Source organism: Centrocercus urophasianus, unplaced genomic scaffold (genome assembly GCF_019232065.1).
Source record: "Centrocercus urophasianus isolate 14NV4802_14NV808 unplaced genomic scaffold, USGS_Curo_1.0 seq_13, whole genome shotgun sequence".
Classification (NCBI taxonomy): domain Eukaryota; kingdom Metazoa; phylum Chordata; class Aves; order Galliformes; family Phasianidae; genus Centrocercus; species Centrocercus urophasianus.
Window position 1 is genome coordinate 24,077,372 of NW_024884475.1, and position 27,720 is coordinate 24,105,091.

Below are 27,720 nucleotides of genomic sequence, written 5' to 3' on the forward strand. Positions count from 1 at the left end.
GTCCAGACACAGGTTTGCCTTTCCACAGCCTGTACAAAACATAACATTAGCTTGCCACATTACTTGTTATTTTCCACAGTCTGACTCTACAGATACCTTGTAATATGAACAGTTTATTCATGTGAGATGAAGGAAATTGTACTCATAAAAGCTTGAAACTCCTTTTTTTTTTTAACTATTAAAAACAGAATCAGGGCATTTTTCATAAAGCCAGACTCCAAAGCATGATTTGTCATAGCAGATCAGATGATATGTCATCTCTGTGTGTGATAGTCAAAGTCTGTGTACATACTTGAATGGCTTTTCTCAGGATTTAGAAACATTTTCTCTATTAGAGATCTTCATGCATAAAACCTCAGGTTTAAATACTCTGTTCCTTTGAGCAGTTTATGCAATGTAATGCTGGTACTTTCGTACATCACAATGTCTAAATATCATGCTGTATGCAAATGTGATGTGTATCAGTTATATATCAACAGCTGGATTATTATCTCAGAATGACAAACAGTGACCATGAGCTGTAGTGCTTCTACCCTGCATTTAGAATTGGGAAGCTAAAGCTATACTTGATTTGTCCTTGAAACTTTGTGTTGTTCTAATCCCCTTCATCTGATTAGTTTAGAAAAATGTGGAACACGTTTCTTAGTTGCAATCAATGCTTCAAACTATGAAAGAAATGTGCTAGAACAGGTCCTGCTGCAGGGGCATGTGACTGATCGTGCTGTTTTCTAATCATACTCTTTTCAGCTCAGCTTTCATAAGGTAGTATGTTACGAAATAAAATGTATGTGGGTGTCTTCAACTGTATCTTCAGAGATAGCGTATAAAATCATGTTTTATTTTCTAAATACTTGATTTTATTTTTTTTTTCCTGTCAGCAAAAGCTCTGGGAGCAGGTTGTCCAAGGAGGCTGTGGATGCCCCATCCCTGGAGGCATTCAAGGCCAGACTGGACCTGCCTCTGGGCAGCCTGGTCTGGTGGTTGGTGACCCTGCACGTAGCAGGGGGGCTGAAACTAGATTATCATTGTGGTCCTTTTCAACCCAGGCCATTCTATGATTTCCAAACAGTGTGTTTGGTAGTACTTCTAATTCCATCCTCCCTGATGTTCTGTGTAGGTTAAAGTTTCTAGGGATATACAGGAAGAGGCGTTTTGTCAGAAGCCTAACAGTCTGTATCTCAGAATAAGAAAGAAGGTCTCTAATGTGTGAGAGAGAAAATTCTGAGTGGAACTGTACTGGATTCTTCAGCAGGGTGGAGGCTCCATACTCCTCTTATGTACATTTCCACTTTGGGCCCTTGACTTGGATGTTTATGTGTGTACAGCAAGCTCAGCTTCAGAAGCAGTAGTCCAGGGATTGTGACAGAGCACCCTGAGACCTGGGCGATCAGCTCAGACCTCTTGGGCTAGGAAGGATCTGAAATTTATATTTCCTATTTTCAGGGGCGTTGCAGCTACAAGCTTCCTAAAACAAAGTTGTGAGCACCCTTCAGTTTTCAGCTGGACTTGCTGTTAGTAAAACAAATGAGTTTGGTTCTGCTATAGTGGGCAGGTGCAGCTCACTGAAACAGATGCAGAAAACATTCAGGCCTCTTAAAGGAAGGGACCTTTGTGGTCACAGACAGAGGTGCTGGTTGATTTGAGGTACCTCCAGGGTTCAGGCAGAAATTCAGAGCTGTTCTCTGAATCTTGGCTGCTTAAACATTCTAATTACTAGTTAAGTAGATCATTTTAAGAATCTCAAACTGAAGTTGAAGGGAACTAGAAATCCAATTTGAGGATATAAATATGAGGTGTTAACTGCCCTGAAGAAATGAATATCACATTTGTTTGCATGGTGTAACAGGAGGGCCCTTAGGGTCAAAATCATACATCTGTAAAGTAAGTAGCAAGGAGCATAGTATGATTTCATGGGACATAGTCGCTTAATGTGGGCTGAGTTACTTGAGGAGTGTCTTGAAAGCAGTTACATAACCTGCAGCTGCTGCTTTCTGCCACCTGAGGTCCTCTTTTATCCCTAATCAGTAGTGTCCTGTTGACAGAGTACGGTATGTACAAGAATAACACACAGTTAAAATGCTTTGTTGCAGTTTTGAAAATGAAATTTTTTTTCAGAAGCATTATTGTATTAAGTTGGGTATTAGTTACCTTTTCATATCTGTGAATGATTTAGAACTGTGATTGCTGGGTTTCTTGGTTGACAATTTCTCATCTCTTACAATGCCCTGTAAAGTGATTTGCTGATACTTAATTTGCTTTGTTAACATTTAGCAAGTTCAGCTAATGTTCAGTTAATGTTTGTGTTTTCAATGCAGTTCTCTTCCCCTCTCTGACTTCAAAAACATGTAGTGATTTGTGATTGTGGTGCCTGACATGAGTCTTCAAGTTTATTTCTAAGTAAGGTGAATGCAGGTATTTGGGAGACAGTGACTTGAGCAGGTTTGAGCTTAATAACCCTTGGAAAAGAAGAAAACTGAGTTGTTTTTTTCTCTCTACACATTAGTCAGTGTTTTTCACAGTCCATGGTGTTTTTTCATGTGATTACCATTAAAAACTGTAAAAGGAAAAAAAAAAAAAGCGACACAAATATAGAAAGGTAAACAACAGTCTTCCTCAGGGAAAAAAAAAGTGCACTTTCTCTTTGTGAAGGCATTTGAAAGTGAATGCAGTTTTAAGTTTGACCTAGCAGGATGTAAATTGGTAGATGCATTTCCTGTCTCTCCAGTTCTTGGTTAAGTATTTCTCTTTTGGGTGTTGATAGGAACATTTGCATGCATAGATGGGGAACTGTATGAGACTGAAGATCTGGTGGTAAAAACAAACCAAAACAACTAGACAACCTTTTTTGTGGGGCAGGGGCAGTCTTGCTCTTTGATCTAGCAGTTGCAAGGTATCTAACTGTCCAAATGGTTGTATTGACACAAAAGATTCTGGGAGGATTAAGAATTAGAATTAAGAGGAACTCATTTAAACTGTCTCTGTCCTTGGGAGAATGAATCATGAAATAATTGGTGTGCTTTATGTAAAGTATTTCTGTTTTGTAAACTCAGACGTAAATAAATGAGTTGGACTTGGAAATAAATATGGGCTTGCTGACGTAATATCTCCCTGCCTGGAGGCTTTTACACCGCATGGTAACAAAGGGGAGGTTTGTACCTTCTTGAGTTTGGAGTGAAGGTATGTGGTATAATGGGCTGGTTCTTGTGGGACTGGCCTGTTCTGGCTGCAGCGTACATTCCATTGTTTGGCAGGCAGAAGTGGAAAACAATGTCTCTTTTGTTTTTTCCCTATGCATTTCTTTGCAGATCTAGTTTTATGGATCAGAGGTTATACTTGGGCATTCACGTATTCAAAAATATTTTGAACTTTAATGCTGTTTGTTTTACAGCTGTGAATAGCAGTAGTGATGGAAGCTGTAGTCTAAGGAAAGATTTGTAAAGCCAAATACTACCTTTTATTTTAGACCAATGTAAGTAGGGGAAAAAAAACCCTGAACCTTTCTAGGGTCAAAATGTCCTCAGATGAAACTTTGTCTTTCTGTATGAGACGCCTTTCTTTAGCTATTTATCAGTTTACAGCTGCATGAGAGTTGAGAGAAGATTGGTGTGCATGTATGAGAGAGAATGTTGTTTTATTCTGAACCAATGGTGGTCTGTGTACTTCAGTGTGACAAACGGGTACTCCTAAAGGAATTGTTCCTCAGACCAGAATTGGAACAGATCAGCTGAATTACAACTTGGTGCTCCTACTGGGTAAAAGCCTTTGGGATGACATACAAAGCTTATGGCTTTGGGCTGCTTTAAGCTACCATACACATTTCTTTTATATGTAAAATATATTTATACTGTAAAATATTGCTGAGAGAGGGGCAGGAGCGTCTAAAGAAATAATTCTTGTTTTTAACTGCTTGAAATTTCAAACATTTCCATGTCTTAGTATGCGATCTTTCAAGATCTCTTACTCAGTTTTCTACTCAGTGAGAGGTAAGACATGAGAGTCTCAGTGCCTCACCGAGTCGTTAAGGGTCGTTTAAAAAAAAAACAAAAACAAAAACAAACAAAAAAAAAACAACAAAAAAAAAACCCAAAACAACCAAGTGTGTGAGCAATGAACTGAAGGCTGTGTGCTAACGCACTGCCTCTAAGTGACAACGACCTTGAGGTTAGCCCTTCACTTTCTTTTAACTTAACCTTTCGGAAGCATACGCATTTTTCTGGGCGGGTAATTTCTATACTACCCTGCCGAGGCAGTGCCGCAACACTCTCAGCAGCGCTGCAATATAGAGCAGCGCAGTGCAGCCGGGCCGTCCCTGGACGGACGTAAGCGCGGTGCTCGCTCTGAACGGCAGCGCCCTCCGGCTGCCTTCCCGCTCAGCGCCCGGAGCTGCTCCCTGGCGTTCCTGCGGGGAGAGGCGGGTGGGTGAGCGCACGGCATTCAAAGGCGCAGAGCACCCGCCGAGGAGCGGGATCCCAGCCGGATCCTCCCTGACTCGCGGCGGTTCTTGGGCCGCACACCACGTGCGCTCGCTTTTCAATCGCCGCAGCTAAGGCATGGCGGAAAGGCGCAGAGCCTGGACTCGGACCGGCAGGAAAGGATCGAGAAAGCGGTTGCGGTTCGCCGAAGCCGCCTCCCCCATGGACCAAAGACGACCCACGAGAGCAACCCTCCACCTTCCCACTCCCCACGGCTCTGCAAAACCTCGCCAGCGGTGCCCGAGGAAGCTCTGCCCCTCGCAGCAGAGGCCCTGCCCTCCACCCTGTTGAGCCAATCGCACGGGGCCGTGGGCGCGGCCCTTCTGTTCCTCAGCCAATCGGAGGCACGGCTGACACAAAGTAGAGTTCGTTGCACGCGCTTTCAAGACCAGAAAAGATTGCCAGCAGTAACGTCCAATCGTAATAAAGGGAGGCGGGGTTGGCTCGGCCGCAAACCCAATGGGAGGGAGAGAGCCCGGGAGGGAGGCGGTACGGGGCAGGTAGAAGGAGAGTGGCGGGAGCCTGAAGCAATAGGGGAGCAGAACCCCGAGCAGCCCGAGCCAATGGATACCGCCGGTAGGCGGGGCGGGGGCGGCCGTGCCTCGGCTCTGTGATTGGGAGAGGGGCAGCGGGAGCCGGGCCGGGCAGGGCCGTGTGTGCGCCGCACGAAAATGCACTCGGATGCCGGCGCTGTCAGTGAGTAGCGGCGGGCCGCGCCGCGCTCCCTCGCCCGCTCTGCAGCGGCCTTGTCTGACCGGCCGCCGCCAGGCCCTGCCGCCCGCTCGTCTCCTCCGCAACTGGTTGGGGCGGCGCGGCCGAGCGGCGCCTCATTCGCATGGGAGGGCGCCGGGCCGGCGGGAGCGGGGACGACGACGGGCAGGCCGGGGACGGCGGGCCGGGGGACGGCCCTCGGCAGGCTCCGGGCGGGCGGGAGGGGCCGGGCGGGGAGGGGCGTGCGGCAGTGGGGGCGGCAGGAGCGGCGCCGTGCGGCTCTCGGAGGCTATGACGCAGTTTCCCCGGCCCGGCTGGGAGAACGGCGGGCTGGGGGCCGCGGGCCGCCCGAGCGGAGCGGCGGCGCGAAGGGGAGAAGGGAACGAGGGTAGGCGGGCAGCGGCGGTGCTGCCCCGCGGGAGAGGTGCGTGCGCGGAGGGGGGCTGTGGGCGGAGCGTTTCCTTCGGGCCGGTGCGGGAGAAACGGGCTGCGAGGGGGGAACGGGCGGCGCATTGTGGGAGGTGGAGGCTCTTCCGTCGCTGCTCCGCGCGGGCGGGCTGGGGGCGGGGGGGCCTTCGGACTACAACTCCCGGCGTCCACCGTGGCGCCCTGAGCCCCGCCCCCAGCGAGCTGCTTCGCCGCCCCGGGGCCGAGCGGAGACCCCGGGCCGGGCCCGGTCGTGGCGCTGGGGGTGGCGCGGGGCATTGGGAGGGTCTCGTCTGTGTGTGGGATGGCTCCCCTCGCCGCGCTCCCCGAGGTGCTCCCGGTGCTGTGCAGCCTCCTGGGAGGGGGGGGGTGTTGGGAGTCACGGCCCCGGGGCGCTCTTCGCTGCAGGGCTTTGCGAGCGGGGGCTGCGGCCCTGCGCGGTAAGAGGGGGCCGCGCTGCCGGGCAGGGCAATGGGCGCCAGGCGTTATGAGGGGCAGCGCGTCAGCGGGCCTGGGCTCCCCGAGCCCTCGGTGCTCCTCAGAGAGGGAAACTGGGCAGGGAGGTGCAGAGCCCGTTCACGGTGACGTTATGTAATGTCTTTAGCAGTCCTGGATTAGTCTACCTTAACGTTTATCGTTATGTCGTGGTATCGAATGCTCCCAACTGAAGCAGAAACAGCCACCTTATGTTGGAAATAGAAGGATATTTTTTCTGGAAAGTGCCTTTTGTTTGCTCCCTTTGCAGTATCCTCTGTCTAAAAGCCAGAAGGTGCAGGTCTGTATTACGCACTTGTGGGCTGCAGCTGCCGCTACTCCAGCACTCCCTAACGGAGGGTGCTGGAGGTGGTGCAGTGATTTGTGGTTGTTAATTTCTCTGCGTAGAACACACAGAGTACTGCTGCTCATGCTTCAGCTGTTGCTGTCTTCTCCTTCAAAAGGTCCCTTGTGCCAATTTCCATCTTCCACCACATTATATGGCAAAGCCTTGAAGTGCCCATATGTGTATATGTGGTATTTTCAATAGGAATTTTCCTAAATTAACTTGTATCATTACCTGTAGATTCATACTTCTTTTTCTTTTATTTATTCTTTTCCTTTTCTTTTGCTTTTTTTTCCACTGTGGAAATGCTTGAAACAAGAATTAATGTTTCTGTTGAGTCTTCTTTTTGTTCCTCTCTATTCCGTTAATACATTTTTGCTCAATTTTTCTATGAGTGATTTTTTTCCACATTACATGAGAAGCACAACTTTCCATTTCTCCTCTTCTCTTAAAAGTTTCTTGCAGCTCCAATCAGTGTGATCAAAGATGGTTTCTATTTGCAAGGCAGTAAGTCAATGAAAGGCAATAAGCTGAGTAAGGCAAGAAAACAGCTTTCCTATCAGTGTTTCTCTTTATTATTTTGTATCAGGATGGGATTTTATTCGTATTATTTTAGTACTTGGTTTGTTTTTGTCTGGGTAACTTGTGCTAACTTGAGGCGAGTTGTTAATTCTGTATCTTCTTTACTTTTTCCCCCTTGCCTTGGAATCGGGAAAATAGTGCCCCCCCATCATTACATCCCAGTTCATGTATTTGCCTCTTCAAGCAGAAGAGGAAATCACGCTTGATTTCTGTAATGTGCTTTATGGAAAGCAAAGAGCTGGGAAATAGGGTTAAGAATTTTAGGAAAATGCTCACCTTTTGTGCTCAATTTAGGTATTAGAGACCTTAATGGTGGGGATATGTGTCCTTCTGCAAGAAGTAATGCTGCTCACAAAGACTTAAAGCAGAAGCCTTATTTTAAAACTGCCTACTTGCAGATCTCGTATAAATGCTTTTCATGTATTGTCCATTTTAGACATTTTTCTTAAAAATGTAAATCCGAGATTAAACAGAAATTCTCATTATGGCTCATAAAGAGATTAAGAAAAAAGAGAAAGCAACAAAAAACATCCAGTTCATGCAGTGATTTTTATGCGATTTTAAAATATACACTGCTGTTAGAGCCATGTTCCAATGCCATTTTTTGCAGGTGTGTGAGGGCACAGGCACTGCTGCAGCTCATAGCTGAAGCTTACAGCTTCTGTGGCTCTGCTGGTGCAGGGCTACAGAGGAGCACTCTCTAATCCATCAGTCAAATGTATCTGGGTTAACTCTTGCCAGTTCCTTAAATTGGCTCAACTGACATGGTAGGTTTTCGCCTGCAGTGGATTAAGGGACATGCCCATGACCTGTGCTGCTGGCAGAGCCATAGAATCTGTAGCTTTTGGCAGAGAAGAGAGAAGCAAGCAGCTGGGATAGCAGTGCTTGTGCCTGGTGTAGCTGTTTGTAGGCTGCTGCAGTTTCATCCTGATGTACTGATCCGTGTCGTGCCGGACATCCTAGCAGTGCATACCAGGGTTGCATTTCTGCTGAATTAGCTGGAGCACAAGACACAAAGTTTTTATTAGCTTTATACCCTTTGTAGGATGGCAAATGATACCTAATCTGGCATGAAGTTTGGAGCAGTGCTGGCAGTCTGTGCTGTGGCCATAGCATCCAGTGATACAAAGTTAACTCATTGACGTGTTTTGGAATGAACTTGATGCTAGAGTAAGAGAGTGGATGAGTACACTGCAGCAAACCTGTGCAGGTTAGCTCTGTACTAAATGCCTCATAGCTGCATTTCCTCTGTCCTGCTCATGACGTCAGGAGCATGAGCCCACTGAAATACTGTTTGATTTTATAATGTATGCTTTAGAAATAGGTTTAAAAAAGGTGTAATTGCCTACAGCTTTATTCATTCTTTTCCATCTGTGCCTGGCCATTCCATTTCTATGATATCCTGACAAGAATCTCCTCTAGGAATGCTTATCGGGCACATTTAGTGGGCACGCAGGCTGTGGTATTTGCAGCAACAGAAACAGATGTATTACACCATAAATGCACACAGTGTTAGATCTTTGGCTAAAAACCAAAACAAAACATGAGCCGGTGCACAGAGTTTATTTTAAAGTGTATATGATAGAGTAGCTCTGATTTGTTCTAATTAAAATAAAGATTAATGGACATTCAGAGGAAAGGAATGGCTATGTAACATGTCTGCTGCTTAAATTGCTCCGAAATTCTCAGTGAACTTTAAACCTCAGTAGCTCTTTCTGTAAACAAGCCTCCAGGTCAGGGTGCTTATTACATACCTGGGTGAAAGAAGGATTGGTTCCTATGAAGGAAAGATTAGTGCTTTTCCCTTTCCCTGTCTGCAGAGCGTGCAGTAGTTTCACAGTGCTTTGCTACAAGTACTGTGAGTGACTGCTGATGTAATACCAAATGTTGTGGCGAAGGTTTGTGTTAAGATGGTACCCTTTAAGTTCAGTGTGCTGTCATTTCAGCCACATTTTGTTGTCAGGGCTTTATTTTAATAATGTGAACCACTGTCTTGCTTCAGGATGTTTTAGGGTGTAGGGTTTGAAAGACACGTGCAAGCTTTCACACATGTATTCATGCTGTGCTGGCATCAGCAGTGCTGGGTGTTGAGTTGAGAGCTGTGGTGCACACGTGCCCGCAGGGGTTGTGCCCTGCAGCATGGCACAACAGCCAGGAGGGCTCAGCCTGCTTCTCTTCCATTCAATCGGGAGCCCTTGCACTCCAGGAAGGAATTCACTTGTGCTCTCTTTCTGAATCAAGGATGCCCCATCCCTGGAGGCATTCAAGGCCAGGCTGGATGTGGCTCTAAGCAGCCTGGTCTGGTGGTTGGTGATCCTGCACATAGCAGGGGGTTGAAACTAGATGGTCATTTGGTGCTTTTCAACCCGGGCCATTCTATGATTCTGTGGTACTCAAGGAAGACTCTGTGAGAATAAAGTGCCATGTTTCTTTCTGGCGTGGACTTTGTGACAAGGCTGTAAGGATCTGTAAGGTTGTGCCTTCTCTCTCACTTTTTGATTGGTAAAGAGCGGTGAAACAAAAGGGTAACAATCTTGCAAAGGTCTTAGAACAAAAACTGTATTGTAACCCTCTTGTAAAAGTTGTAGAGCCAACACCTGTTGTACCCAAGTGCCAGGGAGGAGTCCCTGTGAGTCGCTTTGTTTAAGGTGGCCTCGAGTCGGCCGTGGGCTCAGAAAGCGACTTCATTCATCCTTGGGCAGGAATGCAGTGTCAGTTCCTGGCTGCTCCATATGCTTATTGTGCTGCAATTGGGGATCTCTGTCTTTAGCTGTGTTGTTTTCCTGTAAATGAAGACAAAACATTTTCATTTGTTTTCTACACTCAAATATAGAAATTCTACTTTCTGCATGTAAGTAATGAAGACTTCCACCAAACGTAGGTGTCAGATCTGAACGTCTAAACTCATTGGTCAGTATAAATTGTTGTGCCATTAGGATACTTATGTAAGCAGATCAGGGAGCATAACATCGTGTTATGATGTAGTTCATAATGATTACATGATTCTTTTATTGGATAAGTAAGGTTTATTCAAAATCAGTTAGGGAGGTGATACTTTGGACTAATATTTCTCCTATTGCTACAAGTTTCTCCATTTCTGCTGTTTGAAGCCAGAAACTGTATTAAATAATAAAAAAAAAAAAGCAAAAAAAAAAAGCTGAAACATTCCATTCTAATTTTCAGGGCATGAGTCTGCCCGGTATGTGTTTCTGTCTAATTGTTTTCCGAGAAGCTTTTAGCAAATGACAGCATTTATACTGTTGGATAGAACTTTACAGTCATAAAAATTGCGATGACTCCTTCCACTCTGAAGTTCTTAACGCAGAGTTGCATCTGTAGCATTCATGTGTCACGTCTGTCTGGCGTATTTTTAGACAGACTGGTAGATTTAGACCTACTGCTACTAGAGATTTCCTATTTGCTGACATTATCTAGAAGCTTTTAATGGAAGCCTGGGAGCCTACTGCTGGTCTGATCTGGTGCTGGTGCAGGTTGATGGTAGGTGATGGTGCACCCAATGGCTGTGGTTTGTCACAGCTTTGAAGTGATAATTTTAACAGCAGGAAATAAGCTGCAGGTGTCAGGCAGGTAAGTGCCATGTGTGGGTGGGCACAGAGTTAGAAATACTCTTTAGGTATTCATTTGTGGTCTCATTTGAATAGTTTGGCAGCACGTGGTTTCCTGTGATAAAAATTATATATATATGTATATATATATATATATTTTTTTTTTTTTTTTTCTGAAAATTTGATTTCATGGATTTGAATTTGACATTTCAGGTAGAAAATATGCAGCTTCCATTCACTTCTGTCATTTGCTTATATTTAAAATATATATTGAGGTTTTTTTGGAGGGGAATGGGGTGGGAGGAAGGGGAAATAAACTATGTTGTGTCTCATTGCATTTCTTAAATTTTGTCTCAATGAAAGATGTAGAGCTACTTTTATAAAAAAAAAAATGCCCAATCAGTTGCTCTCTTCTTTGCCTCTCCATAACTGTCAGGTCTAAATTTTGTAAATTTTAATATTAAAGTATTTTAAAGGTTATTTTAAATCTTTTTGTTTTCTAAAATTAATTTGTATGTGACTGGGACTAGTTATATAACCCAGACGTTAGCACTTGTTCTTAACACTGAACTGTGGATAAGGGTGAAGTTCCATTTTATGAGGCTGGTTCTGGCATTTCTTTCCTTTCTGGATGGATTTGCAATTATTTTATCCAGATTTTTTTTTTCCTTAGCTGTTGTGTTGTGGATTATGTCAAACTATTTAATAGCATTCGGGATTTCCATTGCTTCAGTCCATCGCTAAAGGTAGGCTGGCATCTGTAACAAAAGCAAGCGTAGGGTTTGTAACATAGCATGTCTTTTCTTCAGCATTCCTGAAACAAGCAGCTTTCCTCCACTTGATCCCAGGTTGTTTTTCCTTTCCTTTTATTGCAGTAATAAAAGCAGAATAGAATCATAGAAGGTTGGAATAGTTAAGGTTGCAAAATACCTCATGATCATCTAGTCCAACCATTGATCCATCACCCCATGCCCACTAACCACATCCCTCATCAGTGCAGTTCCTGAGTACCTGTAAGGACAGTGACTCCACCAGCTCCCTGGGCAGCCCATCCAATGCCTCACCACTCTTCCCGAGAACAAATTTTTCCTACTGTCCAACCTGCAGCCTCCCCTGCCACAACTGAAGGCCGTTACATTTTCATCATTCCAGGCTGGTTGATCTGCATTGAAACTCTTGTGTTCAGATGACAAATGGTTTCACACAGGTTCCTCCACATGGAACCTGTACCAGCTGCTGCTGGGTGCGGAGCTCCTGGAGGTGCAGCTGGCTGGGCAGCTGATGAAGTGCCTTGAGATGCCCGGCTGCAGCTGCTCAGCAATGCTTAATGTGTGTCTGTGCCTTCTGCTGGCTTTCCGAGTGGTATCACAAGAGTGTGAGAGGGAGTATTTTTCAGATTCTGTTCATTGAAAAGCAGCTTTTTTGATGTATAGCTTCTCAGTATTGTGGAATAGTTTTGTGCCTGTTCTTTGCAGTGTGGATACAACAAACACTGTGACCAAGTTCAAAAGGGAACTTGAGCTGTAATTAAATTTCCCAGTTATTTTGGCTGCCACTCATGTTTGCTTCTATACCAATAGTTGACAAAGCAGCTTATTTTTGCTTTTGGATCACAGCCCCACTTTGGAAGCGTCCCCTGTGGAGAGACAAAACTTTGGATTCCTGTTTTGTTCTAGAAGCCTTAGTATTCATGTGGATATACCAGTCTGTGCACAGCCAAGGTGTGATGCTTGTCGTGTAAGAGCTCTAAAACATATTGCTGCAGCTCCTCCAAGACCATCATAATTGTGTAAGGTTTTCTGAAGTAAAAGCTTAAAGTTGTGAACTGTTTCCAATGGATGTGTGAAACGTCCTGGTGCGAATGCTGTGTTTTGAAGTGCCTAGGAATGCTTTATTTCCAAGGCAGTGCCTAGTAGACTTAATCCTAGTTTCTAGAATACTTTTTTTCCTGTTGTTGTTGTAGATAATATCTAAAATTACTGCCTAGTATTAATTTAGAAGAAATATTTGGTTAGTATTAGATGCTTGATGGCTCCAGATATCACTGGTTTCTCTGAAGACCTGCATTCTCTGTAGGGCTTAAGCTATGCAACAGGGGAAACTGTAGTGTTTGTGTTCTGAGGAGCTCCGTCTGGGCTGGCAGTTAGCAGAAACACCTTTCCTCATTTTAATCTTGCTCTTCTCAGAATAACAACCTGTCTTCCCCTCTGCACCCCCAGCTCCTCTCCAGTAAGAGGAGACAGACTGTTTCTGTCTTGGTGTAGATAAATATATCTGAAGTTTGAAATTCCATCTCTGGTGTATCTGACTTGCAGAAATTGTGTTGCTGTGATGGGGAATGAGGGAGTATAGGGTAAGAAATAAGCAATTATTGGTGAAATGAGACTCTCCAGATAAGACAATAAATAGAGCCTGTGATTCCTTGAAATATCTCTTTTAATTCAGCACGTTGAGAGAATTCTGTAATGATGTGTGCAGCAAGTGTGCTCCTTCAATTTGTCATTTCCACTCTCCCAAGGATCTGCTGTTTAATGCAGATTGTTCATCCTTAGATCCTGGGTCATCTTCAGTGTATTTTGGGAGCGTTTTCTTGAAATGAAATGTGGGAATTACATTTTTTCCTTGTATCTTTTAGGAGGAACTGGAGAAAGCCACATTTGCTGGCAGAAGCACTGCAGCCATTAGCACACAGCAGTGACACCAGGCATGCAGAGTTACATTCTGCTTGCAGTGTTTTGCTTGCCAAATAGGATGTGTCTCTGTGTTGTCAGTGTTCTCTTCTGCGCAAGTTCCAGTGGGGCTGCCAGTTTGCTTTTGGTTTAAATGGAAGTATTTTGTAGTGGTTTGATGTCTTATACCTCTCTCAACTGCTCTGTGCCCAGCTTCTGAGACTCATGCTGGTTTGCATGCTCTCTGACTGGATCAAAATGGATCTTTTTGGTGAATTAATTCTTACCTAGTTTTATTCTGGACTTGTTTCTAGCAAAAAGAGGTGACTTAATGGAACAGAGAAGGACCAGCTTGTCTCTTTGTATCAGCTGAGGCAAACTCAAGTATTCATTTGTGAGACAAGGAAGCAAAGCCAATATCTATGTTAGGGCTACTTTCATGAAGTGTCAGAGTTCCACATTTTAGGTTCTATTGGCTTTGGTCATAACTGCTGTATAGTGACTTGGGGTTCATTATGCAGAAGTCATGTTTCAGCTGTGTGTGTTCCAGTAATTTCGTTTTACAAGGAGATGAGTATAAAGACAAGTTCTTGTTTCATCATCTTTTAAAAAACAGTGTTTTCAGTGGTCATTTTAGAATGTTAGGTGGTAATTAAATTGCTTTTGGAGTAGGTGGCAGAGGAAGACTGAGTAACGTGGAAACTATATGATGATTCCTCATCTTGAGGATGAAAGTTGTAAATGATTTAAATTTATCACATTTAATATAGTTGCATATTTAGCTATAGTTCTGTTTTGCTGGATATCATCCATGCCTTAAGAAGAATGCGTATATAGGATTTCTTCTGGAGATTTGACTTAATGTTTTCCATTATGTGTTGAAAATGTTGGTGCTGAAAAAGGGTTGGCTTTTGTTCTATAGTCAGGTCACGGTTTGATTGAAGTACTAGAATTTATGAAGATCTTGATTGTTACAGCTGGAAACCAAGAAGTTTAAAACTTTTTTTTCTCCCCCCTCTAGATTTTCAGCTGAATTCTCACCTATCAACACTGGCAAATATTCACAAGATTTACCACACTCTCAATAGGCTGGTAATGACTTGCCATTTTCTCTTGGTGGAATTGCTAGGGCTATAGGTCAGAATGTTTTTGTGGTTGAAATCCTTTAGTGATTGCACTTCTAAGAACTATCGCTGCTTGTCTGGCTGAGAGGCTGTGGGTTTTGAATCTGGGAACTGCAGTAAACAGTAACTACTGCTGAAAGGTTATACACCAGGGTTCAGAGTGGAGTTTTAGCCACGTTCAGTGCAACACTGGATTTGAAGTTTTTTCCCCAAACAAGTTTTCCTAGATGATCAGGTAATGGCAATCCTTCTTACACTTACGCCTTCTGTTTGTACATTGCAAATGTGGTGGATAAGACATTTCCTAAGGGGGAAAAAAAAAAAAGATAACTTGTTTCCAAGTTATCCAGCTGAGTTTTAACCGGGTTTTTTTTTTGGGCATGTGTGTGTTTAGCCGTAAGCAGTGCCACTTCTGTGGTAAAGGCTAAATTCAGATGTTCTAATATGGCATTTATTCATGGAGTTTTTTTAGAAAAGCCCTGCAAAATTGCCCATTCAATGCATAGTTACTTCTACTCTTCAGATGTTGTTTGTTTTTTTGAGTTTAAAAAAGTATTTAAAAGTATTTTTCAAATTACTTGCAGATTATCCTTGAACTTTTTAGATACATTTGCAAGTATAGTTGTTTTGGTAAATACAAACCCAAAACAAAAAGCCTCTGCAGTTTCAGCTAAATGCTCCTTAAGTAGTGAAAATGAATATTAATATGGAATAGAGGTTAGAAAGTTACTGAACAATGGAGATTATGATCTTATTAAACTGTATTCATTCCTATTCTCTTGCAGAATCTGACGGAGGACGTTGGCCAAGACGATTGCCAGACAGGTATTTAATAAGGATGCAGTAGAAATAGACCACAACGATTTAATCTTGATTCGTGAAATAAGTGTCTCTAGCATTATGGAAACTGAGATTTTAGGAAGCTGATGGAGTTTTAGGAAGCAGCTACAGAATCATGTTTTTCTTTTTTTAAAGATTTCTTCAAAATGTTTGTGCTTTTAAATTCCCCAATTGAGAAGAACTGACAGGTTTCAGCAGTATGTTATTTTACAGTTTCTTTGCGTAAGTTCTTTAAGAAGACCTTATGACAAATTCCTCTCACTCCTTGGACTCAACCCATCAGACTAGCAGAATATCCATGTTCTTAGAGTGTTTTGACTCTTGAAGTTGCATTAGTGAGAACAGAGCAAAAGCAAGGCCTCTCATGGCTATTGTGTTGCCTGTGACCGAGTTTAAATGCTGTGCTCCAAACAACCCAACTCTTTTTTTTTTCAAGTGATTTTGTTGGATGGAACTTGTTCTTATTTCTTGTGTAGTTTTTCAGTAAATATCTAAGGGCAATTTCTTAGTTCCCAGTCTGTTTTCCGCTCTACAAAATGTCGTTGTTTTTGAGGCCATCATCTCACGTGTGGTATTAGCTTGTTGCCAATTCTTGATTCATCTGCATTTGTGCTTTTTGTGGCTTGATATCTTTTAACGTGTGCTACCTCCTTTTCTGCTTGTTCCTTAAAGCTGACATGTTCCTTGATTCCTTTTTTTTTCATTTCTTTCTGTGTTTCAAGCATGAAACTTAAGGAGGAAGGAAAATAACTTGTTGGCTTCGAGCTCTGATATTAAGCAGAGCAGTTCTTCAAAACTGCCCACATCTGTCCTCTCGTGTCTCAAAGTTGTTCTTTCTCCTGAGGTGCTAGCTATGTGTGCTGATGTTACCCTGAGCGCTTAAGAAAGTGAGGAGAGCTGTCTGCTTCTCCTGGAGATTTCTGGAGCAAACTTGTAAGTCTACCACTCTCTTGGCTTAGAGCAATGAGAAAAAATACACTGGGATGGGATCTGACAGAACTTACCTGTGCCTTTTGTCACCTCCTCCATACTGATTTTGTTTTGTAGTTGCACTGTCATACCCTGTCAGAAGGCTTCTATCAAATGTTTTCTGTCAGTGGGCTTGGTGATTTCTTACCTGAAGTTAGCTCATTGTATAAAAGCTCTGCAGAAGAGGTTGTCAGATGCAAGTAGTTTTGGCAGACCTGTTACCATCCATTTGTTAGAACTGAAGTCCTCTTCTTTCTCCTAATGGAGACTTGGAATTTTTCCCTTTGTGACCTAGTTTCTTGAACAAAACCTGTATGCATCCTTATTTTGCACGTGAAAACGTGTTCTATAGTCTTTTCTCACTTTTGATTGCAAAACTGTTCTGAAGCATCAACTATTGGTTTTGAGGCAGTCAAGTTCTGTTACTAATCAATAAAAGTAAGTAGCTGTGCTTAAGGCGTTCAGAATTTCTCCTCTCTTGCTTAGCACTACCATCATAAAAGGTCAGTTAAGAAATCAGCCTTATTTCCCATTATCTCCTTCCCATTATTATTCCCCATTCCCATTATCTCCTTGGAAACATATTTAAGTATGTTGTTGATTTTAATGTACTGCTTTATTCTGACTCTTGTTGTTATTGCCTACTTTGTGTTTGTTTGAATTAAGCTCTTTTAAAAGCTTAAGCAATACTCATTGAATGAGTTTGGACACAAAATCCCAGTAAATAATATATATTTTTTTCGTAATAGCTGTAAAAGAGCCTTTCAAACCAGGAAAAAGTATGAAATGAGAGCTGAAAGTAGAAGTTGCTACTGGCAAATTCTTATATTCAGATTTCATTCTAGTGTTTCTTATGCTTCTGCCCTGTTTTATATCCCTTTGCACGAAAAGGTGAAGTTCCAATGTTTGCATGACTTCCAGCCTTGAGTTCAGTTGAAAAGTATATTTGGCCTTCCTCATGTGAGGACAAGTAGATGTTCAGGGGGCTGTTTTGGCCACTGTGAATATAGTGCAGTCATGTCTCGTGTGCCCACTTGTTGGGGGACTTGACACTTGTGAAACGTCGTACAGGAAAGTCTTACTTAAGTCTGGAAAATCAAACCCATCTTTTCCAAATCATTTGATATCATTGTGCTTAATTTTACATAATTTCTGTTCTCTGGTAGTAAGAAATGTCAAGACCTATTCATTTTATTACGCAGCTTACAGAACTGCATAGATCTTGTGGGTTTATTTGAGATTCTACGTCTAGAACTCATTTGACAGTCATGTTAATAAATCTGTTGCGAAGGTTTCTTTGGGTGTTATCAGACCCATCTAGAGATGTGTTTTGTTTTGTTTTGTTTTTGAGATGTTTTTCACACTTTGAGTCTTCTGAAGCACGTCTTATCCTTAGAGATTACTGTTATTTTTCTGACGTGTATCCTGGTTAATGTTGTTACAGTGGAGTCATGTATTAAGTCACCTCAAACAGTGACTTATATCTAAATTGGGTTGAGACTTCTAAAGCTGCTTGGAAAATGGAGACTTCAATTTTAGGTTACCCTTTATTTATAATAAACTTTTAATGCTTACTATATTCTTTCAAAGCAGGTATTTCTGAGCTATATAAATATGCTGGACACTGAAATTATTTTAGACAAATTTATCTTTTCTAAGTATTACTGTTTTTTTTTTTTTTTTTTAAGTATCTGAGTATCTTCAGTATCTAAGAGCTGGAGGATGGGTTTTTCAGATTTTCTTCAGTGATTTGGGAACTATCCAGAACTTTATTCCAAAATATACCACACGTTACAATTACAGTCTCATAAAATGTGTTAGCATTGAGTGTGTTTATATGTATCTGAAAAATAAGGTAGACTGTAAATGTGTCATGGGGCTTTAACTTATCAGCTGTTTTTAAGGGTAAGAATCACAGACAGTTGGATTCATTAAACTGTTTGCTCTTTTTTTCCCCCTACTTTTTATATGTATTAACTTGGAAACTTCTCTCCTGAATTTAATATTAGTCATTTTTGAACCACCTATAAATTGAGCAGTAACTAACATTAAAGTCCTACTTTGATTATTAAATTGTGACTTGTTTACTTATGCAGACTAAAATGTCTGTATAAGTGCATATCCTGCTTTCTCCTGACTGTTCTAACACAAAGAGGTAATGACTTCAGGAAAAATAAAATAAAATTAAAAAAAAGGCTTCATTGCTTTTCTTGAAGTTTGGAAGGGGATGGAGGGAAAATTATTTACTTCTGCCCTTTTTTTTTGGTTGTTTTAGAAAAGAAAACCCTTGTAAGACCAAAGCAGTTCTGTACTGTGGAATTCAAGATAGAGGTGATTTTTTTTTTTTTTTTTTTTTCTTCTTTTCCTAGTTTTACAAGAAGACTGTAAATGGTTTGGTGGTTTGATGAGTACCTTAGTTTTTTTTCTCATCTCATATCTGAAAAATGATGATTGTTAACAGTGTTTGTGGTGGTCACTGAGTTGCTTTATCTTTTCCAGTTCAGCGTGCACAATTTGTGATTATTTTTCTTTTGAAACATCCATCTTCTGTCAGAAGAGCAGAAGTGTTCACAGTCATTACCTAGAGAGTAGGAGAAATGATGCGTCTTTAAGTCTTTTCTATAGGGACACAGCTTGCAGTATTCTTTTTAATTGACCACTGTTCTTTCTTTTTTGTTTCTTCTGGTTTTGTTGTTATTCTAGGAGTGTCTCTCCCTTGTGGTGCTTATCTTACATACTGTTTCATATTTCTTGGGGTGAGTTTTAGCTCTTGAGTTGATGCATCTCTGGTAACTGTTTCCTGCAAATTTGGAAGTACTGAATAGAACGTTTGGCAAACAACATTTATACTCGGCAGGCTTTTGGCTGGTGATGGCCTATTCAGCAGCCATTTGGAGGCTCTACCTTGCAAATGCTAGCTTCAAGTGTCAAAAAAAGCAGTGAGGACTAGGAGGGTTCTGCCAATCTTGAGTTGAGACCCAGGAGTAAGAAACTTTGAAGATAATCACATTCACATCAGAGAAGCTGCACTTGGTAAGTAAAGTTCCTGTCAAACTTTGCATGAAGTCAGAGAGAGCTGCATGCGCGTTTGCAGATGATCAGACCTGTGAGAAGCAAAATTAGTTGGGAAAACCCAGATATCAGTAAGGTCTGTACAGAAAAGGTTAATATTAATGCTACTTAGTGATCTACGCTGTAAAATAAGAAATTGAAAGAATTTAAATGAAGCTACATTTGGATAGGTTTTAACTTTAGATGAAAGTAACAGAAATATCCTGCTTTTTTAACTTTAAGAAACTGCGAGAAAGTTATAACTACCCTTCAAATTCAATATGCACTAATTCTAGTGACAAAAGTAAATATTTTTCGAGTAATGTTTTTGCAGTGTGGTTTTCAGTAGTTTATAGATCATTCAACAGTTAAAACATATTGAAGGTTTAGTCCAAAACTAACTTATTAAGACGTTTAATCTCTGAAAACAAGTAGAGTATGTTTGTCCACATTGTGTCTTATGCATTTAATAGCCATTTACCAATTTCTGAGCTCTCTTCTCTTTCCTTTTCTGTCAGTTTGATAACTGCAACTAGGTACATTCAAACCAAGAAAGGGTGTAAGTTTTTTGTATGAGTTGTTGGAGAAATTGGGGTGCGATGAATTCTGTTATCATTTTAAGACTTCAAACAGGAATTCTTGGATTAAATTTTTTGGTTTGTCTGGGGTTGCAGAGCTGATAAAATGATTTTCCCATTCTGTAACTTTTATTTGTTTTCATCTTCTGCTATGCATCTCTCTTCACAGTAGCCTTGCATATTTCTTTTCCCAGTAAAATAACAAGCATTAGCAGGAGTAAACTGGACAAATTCTAGGGGGTTTGGTATGGTAGTTTGGGTTATGTTTTACTAGAATCCAGTGTCTATGGCATCATAAATAGATTTCTAAATAGGCATACAAAAAAAAAAAAATTAGTTTTCAAAGGAATGAGGTGACTGCGGGTTGTGTTCAGGTACTCAAGCACATACGTACCTTCCAAAATAATCTGTTTGTTAGCACACGCTTTGATTTATTAAGTTTGTGTCTGAGTTTGTTTGTAGTTCTGAATCTGTTGGCTGTCGTCTTAAATGTCCTTAGTTTGTGTAGGTTTTCAAATATCAGAACACTATTTAGAAACTTGATTTAAAAATCCATAAAACATCATACTTAGAGTAATTTCTGGGAATAGAATTTTGTGGTACTGTTAATTTGCAGGTATAATAAGATCGAACTAATGCAGTCGTAAGATGAGGTTCATTAGTTTCTTTAACCTGGGTAGTAAAATGCTTTGGGTGTACTGTGAAATTTTGGTGACCTCTGGCTTATCTGTTTCAACTATACTTATTTTTGAGAATATGATAATTGTTAATATCCTTTTAGTATATATTCAGGGTAATGCTTTTAGAAGTACATTCTACTGTATACATATAGCTGTTATATTTTCTTATGATGGAAGTTTGAGTACAGTGCTGGATTTCTTTTTAATAACTAGTTAAATTATATTGTAAATGCACAGTACTCTTAAAGCTTTCTTATTAAAAGATAGTGCAGGTATGTCCAGGGAGGGGAGCTTAGCGGACAAAAGAGAGAAGGAGGGGGGAAAAAAGCATAGGAAGAGGATATAAATTGGAAAGAGTATTTCTTGAACTAGAGAGAGGAATTTTCTTAACGGAAGTGAGTGTAAAGGTAAGACCAAAGAAGGCATGCTAAATTTAAAACTTTGTTAGCTGAAACCAGATTTGTTAATGTTGATAACTGGTGTGACCATATTGCCTACTGTCAGAAAAATCCTTACTTTTATATGTCTAATAGTTTCAGTGCATGTTTAAAATAAAGTACATGTAGCAAAGCCTGTGAGGCTGTAAGGTTCCTTACATGTGTTTCTCCTATAACAGGAGAGAGACTTTCAAAGATACGAAGAATAGGTAAGCACAAGATTGCCATTAGTATTTGTTGGGAATTGGGCCTCTGGTTTCAGTCTGTTCCCCTGGTGTCGAATGGTAGTGCAAGTTTTATTGCTTAATTCTGTGCTGTGATTTAAAATAAAAGGTTTTGTGAACGTGTTAGTAAAGCAGAGCTAAACTTGGATGCTGTTGAAGCTAAGAGAAGGTAGCTCAGGCATGCTGTAGGTCTTCATATTTTCTTGCAAGTTTCTTTGGCATCGCTTTGTTTCCAGAATTTTATACCTCACCTCTCCCTTCTTTTCCTTCTAAAATTTCTCTGCATAACATTTAGAGCTTTGTTAGCTCTTTGAGCTGCTCCTACACATACCTTTTTCTGGTGTCCATGTGGTCTTCAGTATATGAAAGCAAGGCAAAATTTTGCCTGACTTTTTAGCCTATTGCTTTCATGAGGCAGCAAAGATATTTAAACAACTTGCTGTACTAATATACAGAACGGTTTATGTGGGGATTGTTTTTTTCTTTTTTCACTTCAGTTTAATTACAGGTTTGGTGAGCTGGATTAGCACACTGAAGAGTTTCCAGAACTGGCAAAAGGAACAAGTAGGAGTGTGCAGCTAGCACCAGTTTTTTAAATTGGCCATTCTCTACTTGCAGAACTTCACTGTTAAAGAACTACCTGAGCAAAATAATACTCATTTTTTTCCTAATGGTTGTTAAGCATCTCTTTGCAAAAACAAACAAACAAACAAAAAAACACTCTAAAAAAACAAACAGGAAAAAAAAAAAAACCCAAATAAAAAAAGCAGCCACTCAAACAACCACCTCAACAACAACAACAACAAAAAGCTCCTGAAAAGAATCCCCTTTCTTCACCTCCTACAACAAATCAAAGATAAATGGAAAAAAACGCCCTCCTTTCCTTGCTATCAGTATCACAAAAAAGGTGTGGATTAAAAATAAAAAGGTTCTGTTTTCTAGAGCTGTGCTGCTCTAATCTTTGGGTTGCATCTGTATTTCAAAAAGTAATGGACAACTCTCAGAAGTTCTGATCTGAATTAATTACTAAAAAAGTCAGACTGAAAACTTAGATATGTCAGGATAGACTTAGTTCATGCCTTTTGTTAGGCTGAAGTGGCATTGGTGTAATTTTATATTTTGGCATAGTGCTACTGACTTTAACTGAAATCTGGTCAGAGAAATACCATGGAAAACAGATTTTGCTCTGGAAAGGGGGCTTTTTCTAATTTATAAATCCACTAACTTTCTCCCTTCCCTTTCCTTTGTAATATGCCTATTAGTGGACACAGTTTGACTGGTCTGCAATAGTTTCATCTCTTGTACTGGTGTTTTTAATTCCCTCTGTAGGAAGTCTCCGGTCTTGCAGTTCATCAGACTGCTTTAGTAAAGTGATGCCTCCAAGGAAAAAGAGGAGACCTGCAGCAGGAGATGATTTATCTGCTAAGAAAAGTAGACATGATGGGTATGTCATCTTACCATGGGCTAAGACTGGAATATCTAAAGATGAATAGCTGATTTGATCATGTTTTTAAATACTAATCGAAATGATATTCAAATTTGATTGGTTTCTTGATGTGGAACCATTGCCTGTGATTCATGTGAACATCTGGTTTCAGTTTGCTTCTCACCTTTTTCTAGCCGTATAACAGGCTTGTAGGGAACTTACGTTCTTGTTTGCCAGTGTCAAAATAGATGTACTTGCTTGTTCAAAGGCTTGTAAGAGATACAGTGATGTCTTCATATGTAAAAAAAAAGTGAATGTAGTTGTGGGCTATTTGCAGCCACAGTCTTACCTGAAATTCTGCTAATCTTTCCCTTTTGTGCTGGTGGTTTTATGCTGATGATGCAAGAGAAAGTTGAATATTGCTCGGGCAAGGTTAATGGTGGAGCACTGATTGAGGCAGTGCTGTTCCCTCTGAGCAATGGAAGTGCATGCGGGTTATAACTGTGGAGGATCATTGTGCTCTTTTGGCACAGGTGCTGCATAGCTGACTGTGCTGGAAATGCTAGATTTTCTCTGAGTGTTCCGTCAGCCTCAGTCCTTCAGCATCCTCTGAGTGTGCTCCTTTTGTGCAATTACTTATGTGAAATAAGATCATAACTTGTGGGAGACTGTGCGCTCCTGCACGGTAGGTGCCATCACATGCTAGGGAGAGGGCTATAGCATACTTAAACAGTATCTTGGTGTTGGAAAGTGTTGTGTACTACCTGAATATTTGGCTTTATTACATTCATGTGTTACAGGTGACTCAGAAAACTCAAGCTTCTGTAACATGCACCTTCAGAAAGGTGAAAAGATGCGTTTCCCCTGTCAACCTGAAATGAGGCTGCATACTTTCCTTTTTATTCACTAGCGTGAGTAATAAAAATGCTAGCAGCCAAATTAAGACTCTAGTTATGCCTCTATAACTCCATTGTGCTCAATAGGGTTGCACAACTGTAGCTGCCCTGGAATTTATTAAGTGATCTGCTGAGGCAGAAGAAAGATTTAAAACTCCCTTTCATTGCTTTGAGTATGTAAAACTAGCAAGAGCAGAAAAACATTACATGTTCTTAATATTTTTTTCTGGTTTTTGAGAAATATTAGAAGTAAGAATAGAATTAAATGTTTCTAGAATCTAAGTAGAGATGTTTACAAAATTTAAATAACCTCCATTTGGCGAGACCCTGACAGCAAAACAAAACAATTTAACACCCCTAGGAAGATTGTCTGTAGTAGAAGATACTGATCTGTGTAATTCATATAAGAAAATGATGAAAAGCTGATTTCTTACTCTGTTAGTAGTTCATGTAATCACTAAGAGCTTTTTGAAAGCGTAATTCGAATGCTTTTTCCGTCTGCCTTTCAGTTTGTACCTAATGGATCTAGTCTTCATTCTACTGCCATCTAAAGTTTACTTCAGGGGAAAACCTCTGCCTGCTTTTAGAAGCGCAGGTGAAACCAGATTCTGTCAGCTGTGAGCCAGAGGGGAATATCCTCCTCTGATGTGGTTCCAATTTTTGTTTTCCTTCTTAACTTCTAAGGTTTTCGGGCTTCCTCAGCTTCCCTTTGTTTCCTTTCTCTTGCTTTGATCTTCAAGAAAATAGCTTGTGTTTCACCAGACCTGGCAATATGAATTAATTTCCTGAATGTTCAGCTCTATTTTAGAACTGTATTTTCTTTTGAGTATTTCTTCAAATCTGGCTTAATGTTTTTTGAGCAAGTCATTTCTTCTCTGCATTTTGGATAGAGCTCCTGTTTGTTTTTTCCCGCCCTCCCCAAGTTTGGACATTTCAGTGTGTTAGACAGAAACCAATATGAAATTAGGAATTTCTGCAGCAGTGTGCTCTTGTGAGCCTGCTTATCTCTAAAGCTATTGCTTCTGACAATGTGTGGATGCTTTATATGATAAAAATTGTGCAGGTAGTTTAATGCCAGTGTATATAGATTAAGGGGCTTCTAGGCCTGCTTCTTTACCATTGCTCTCTTTTTAGATGCAGACTTGCTTGAAACTTCGTACTGATAATTCAGGATAAGCTTTCAGGGGACATCAGCCTATATGGAATCTGTACTGTTAACTGAAAAAAGGTAGTCAGGGTCTTCCTGAATGTCTACTTTTCATGAAAAACAAAATGTATTATCTACAGGAGAAATGATATTTCCTATCGGAGAGAGGATTTGTTGCTTGAAATGTTTTTGGAATTATCTAAGTTTTGTATGTTGTAGAGGAATGTTAACGAATTCAGTAATTGCTCATCTCTCATTTGCTTTCAGTGTGAAAATGTTGGATGGTACTCTAAAGATTACCAATGGATTGTCATTGTTAAGGGTGTCAGCAAAGCAAAAACCAAATGTTGATAACTTCCCCTGATTTTTCTACACACACACAAGCATACATATATAATCCTTACATGAATAGTTTAATTGGATGATCTTTTCAATCTTCACTTTTTGTGTTTCTATATTTCCTTCAGTTATAGGAGTACTAATAGGAATACTTTCGAGGTGCATATTCTTTGCAGAAAGCTTATTGCAGCAGGGTTCTGTACTGAAAAAAGATTTTGAAAGGCTCTTATCTTCATAAACTCTAAACAAATGTGGTACCAGGGAACTCATAATAGCTTTCACTTTTGGTTTCATTTCTATTTTCACTTTTTTAGGGATACACCCTCATTTTGGAATAACCAGTAGAATGATGATGATGCCTTTTGAAGAAAAGCGTTTATAGAAACAAATCTAGATGTTATTGTGGTTATTTGGAGAACTGATTTCATGTGTAGACTAACTATGGAAAACAAAGATTCTTTCTTTCTTTAGCATCCCATCCTTACACTATAAGAGCTTGAATTCTGTTAGTTATTATTCATAATTTCACCTTGAAACATGAATGTGATATTTTAGTGGGAGGAAGTGTTTTTTTTGCTGGAAGATGAACAGTGAAAATAATTCAGTGTGTTCATCTCTAGATTACAGTAAGATTTATCCCATTTTAGAGAATTGTATTGGAAAGTAGACCTTTCAGTGCACACCTATCAGAACATAATGACTTGAAGGCATTTTATTTCCTTCTCTGTTTGGCAGTCTTGACCTTATTGGACTTCGAATTCTCACACTCCAGAGTATTCTCAATTTGGATTTTAAGATATGTGTTCTGCATGCTGCTCTTTCATCATAATGTTAAGGGTCTTACAGAGGGTTAAATGTTTGATGTAAAGATGGTTGCTAGGTAAGAGTTTAGTCCCTGCTGTCTATCTGCATATCTGTTATGCAGTCTCTAAGCAAAGAATGTCTGCTCCATAGGAAAAAACAGAGATATGTAACATAATGTCTTCTTTCTAATAGTCTCATTTAAAAATATTTCTACTCTTTTCTCCAGAATCATGCTGAGGGAAAAAACTGACAGTAATGTATATTTGGACCTTAGACTGTTGAAAACTGGGGAAATACAACTGCTTCCCTGAAAGCTGTGTGTGGACCACATAAGGAAATGATGATATGAAAAGCAGATTTATTACTTGAGTTGCAAGCTCTATACTCTGTAGTGAAAAAAACTTAAATTTTTAAAACACAGTCAGTGCTGTACTACTAATGTGGGAAAGTAAGACAGGAGGGTATAACCCTGGAAGTTTTCAAAATCAGTAGTGTTGATAGGCTTCTTTATTCTACTGCAGGCAGGCAGCTTGTGTTGCCAATTATCATAGGTGTCTAGACTTTATTCCTTGAAGTAGAGCTTTTCAAATAGGCCTAATAGGCCTATTCAAATAGGTCTAATTTTCTCTGTTTCTGTACCTTTTAATTGAGCTGGACTTAATAGTTGTGCAGAAACTAGATGTGTGACTGTCGGTATATGCTCTTATATGATCCCTTAAGTGAATTTTGTTAAATTTAAAATGTTAGTTTAAGTTTTAAGAGATAACTGTGAACCTTTTATTTAGGGAGGAATATGGCACATTGATAGGAAAGAATTATCTGTCAAGTGAATTTATCGTGAGTGTTGCTCTGGACAGTCTTTGTCACACCTTGTTAATAGTAGAACATTTTTTTTTTTTAAACGTGGTTTACTATGTTATATATGAGGCAATTGCTAAAATTGGAAGTCTGAGTGAATATGTGTGTGTTCTTTTGCTTCTGATGTGTGCCTGAAATTGTATAGGTTTCTCTTATGGACCATCAGTGCATAAGCAAATTGCTAATCTGTGATGTAGTTGGTGTAGTTGTTGTATATCTGTTCTAAGGTACTGATGCTTGGCATTGTGAGAAAACTGTGAGCCATCGAGGACTTGAGTAAACCAAAGATCTGTTTGGTAGATGTTTGGTTCTCAAAGAGTTCTCAGGCATCCAACCTGTGCGCTCTGGCAGTTTGTATTCATTTGTGTAGCAATGGGCACCATCCTTAGCACAAAACGCATTGTCTTATAGTGTGTGCAGAGAAATTCTGAAGACAGAATAAATATTCTGTTATCCAAAGTCAGTGCCAGACTTTTCTGGTGGTTTGTGGTTTTCCTCTGTGCACGTAAATCTATATTGATGTTAGTTCAGAGAGCACAGTCTCTGGAACCACCCTCACCCAGTGCTACCAGGTTGAGTTTGCAGTGACATTGAACAGAACTGTCCTGGGCTGTGATCTCAGATACTTACCCAGTTAATTGTTTGTAACTTGCTCTCATCTCACTTCCCAATGCACTCTAGGGATTAGGATTCTCTAATAGAAATAGCTGGTTTGTCTAGACTGGAAGGAGAAACCCATTTGCTATTTACAGTAGGTGGTGTGAGGATGAGCTTCATTTCTATATGTGAGAGCTAACTAATATCAGGTTTGCTTTGGTGTGCTTGCTTCTGTCATTTTCCTTCTCAAATGATCTATGTCTTATAAAATATATGCTGTGTTGTTACTTCCCTTAGACTGAGAGAATGACGTGGAATTCATCCAGCCACCTTTGTTGTATGGTTGTAGTTTACAGCAGAGATGAGAGCAGCCCAAGATGATATCGTTTCTAATTTTTGAATTTTGTGAAGTAGTTAGTTATTAGCATCATAGCTTGAGATATCTGATCAGTTCTGGGTTCTGAGAAGTCAGACTCCACTGGCCAGGTATGGAGTTATCTGGTC

At 40.6% G+C, this 27,720-nt stretch overlaps 1 protein-coding gene across 7 annotated transcripts in view; it reads left to right on the top strand.

The window, feature by feature from the left end:
• Window positions 1–5,078: 5,078 nt before the first annotated feature.
• The window catches only part of DCUN1D4 (defective in cullin neddylation 1 domain containing 4), a 36,982-nt gene continuing 14,340 nt past the window's right edge, over window positions 5,079–27,720 (top strand). For 2 of the 7 annotated variants that reach the window (XM_042812327.1, XM_042812328.1), the window contains exons 1-5: window positions 5,079–5,168; window positions 14,268–14,338; window positions 15,156–15,195; window positions 21,105–21,134; window positions 22,479–22,593. In XM_042812327.1, coding sequence (XP_042668261.1) covers window positions 5,144–5,168; window positions 14,268–14,338; window positions 15,156–15,195; window positions 21,105–21,134; window positions 22,479–22,593 — 281 coding nt within the window. In that variant the 5' untranslated portion in view covers window positions 5,079–5,143. Of the gene's footprint in view, window positions 5,169–5,545; window positions 5,608–5,849; window positions 5,941–6,030; window positions 6,050–14,267; window positions 14,339–15,155; window positions 15,196–21,104; window positions 21,135–22,478; window positions 22,594–27,720 lie in introns of those variants that run through there. The other 5 variants (XM_042812329.1, XM_042812330.1, XM_042812332.1 and 2 more) reach the window with 4 other exon arrangements.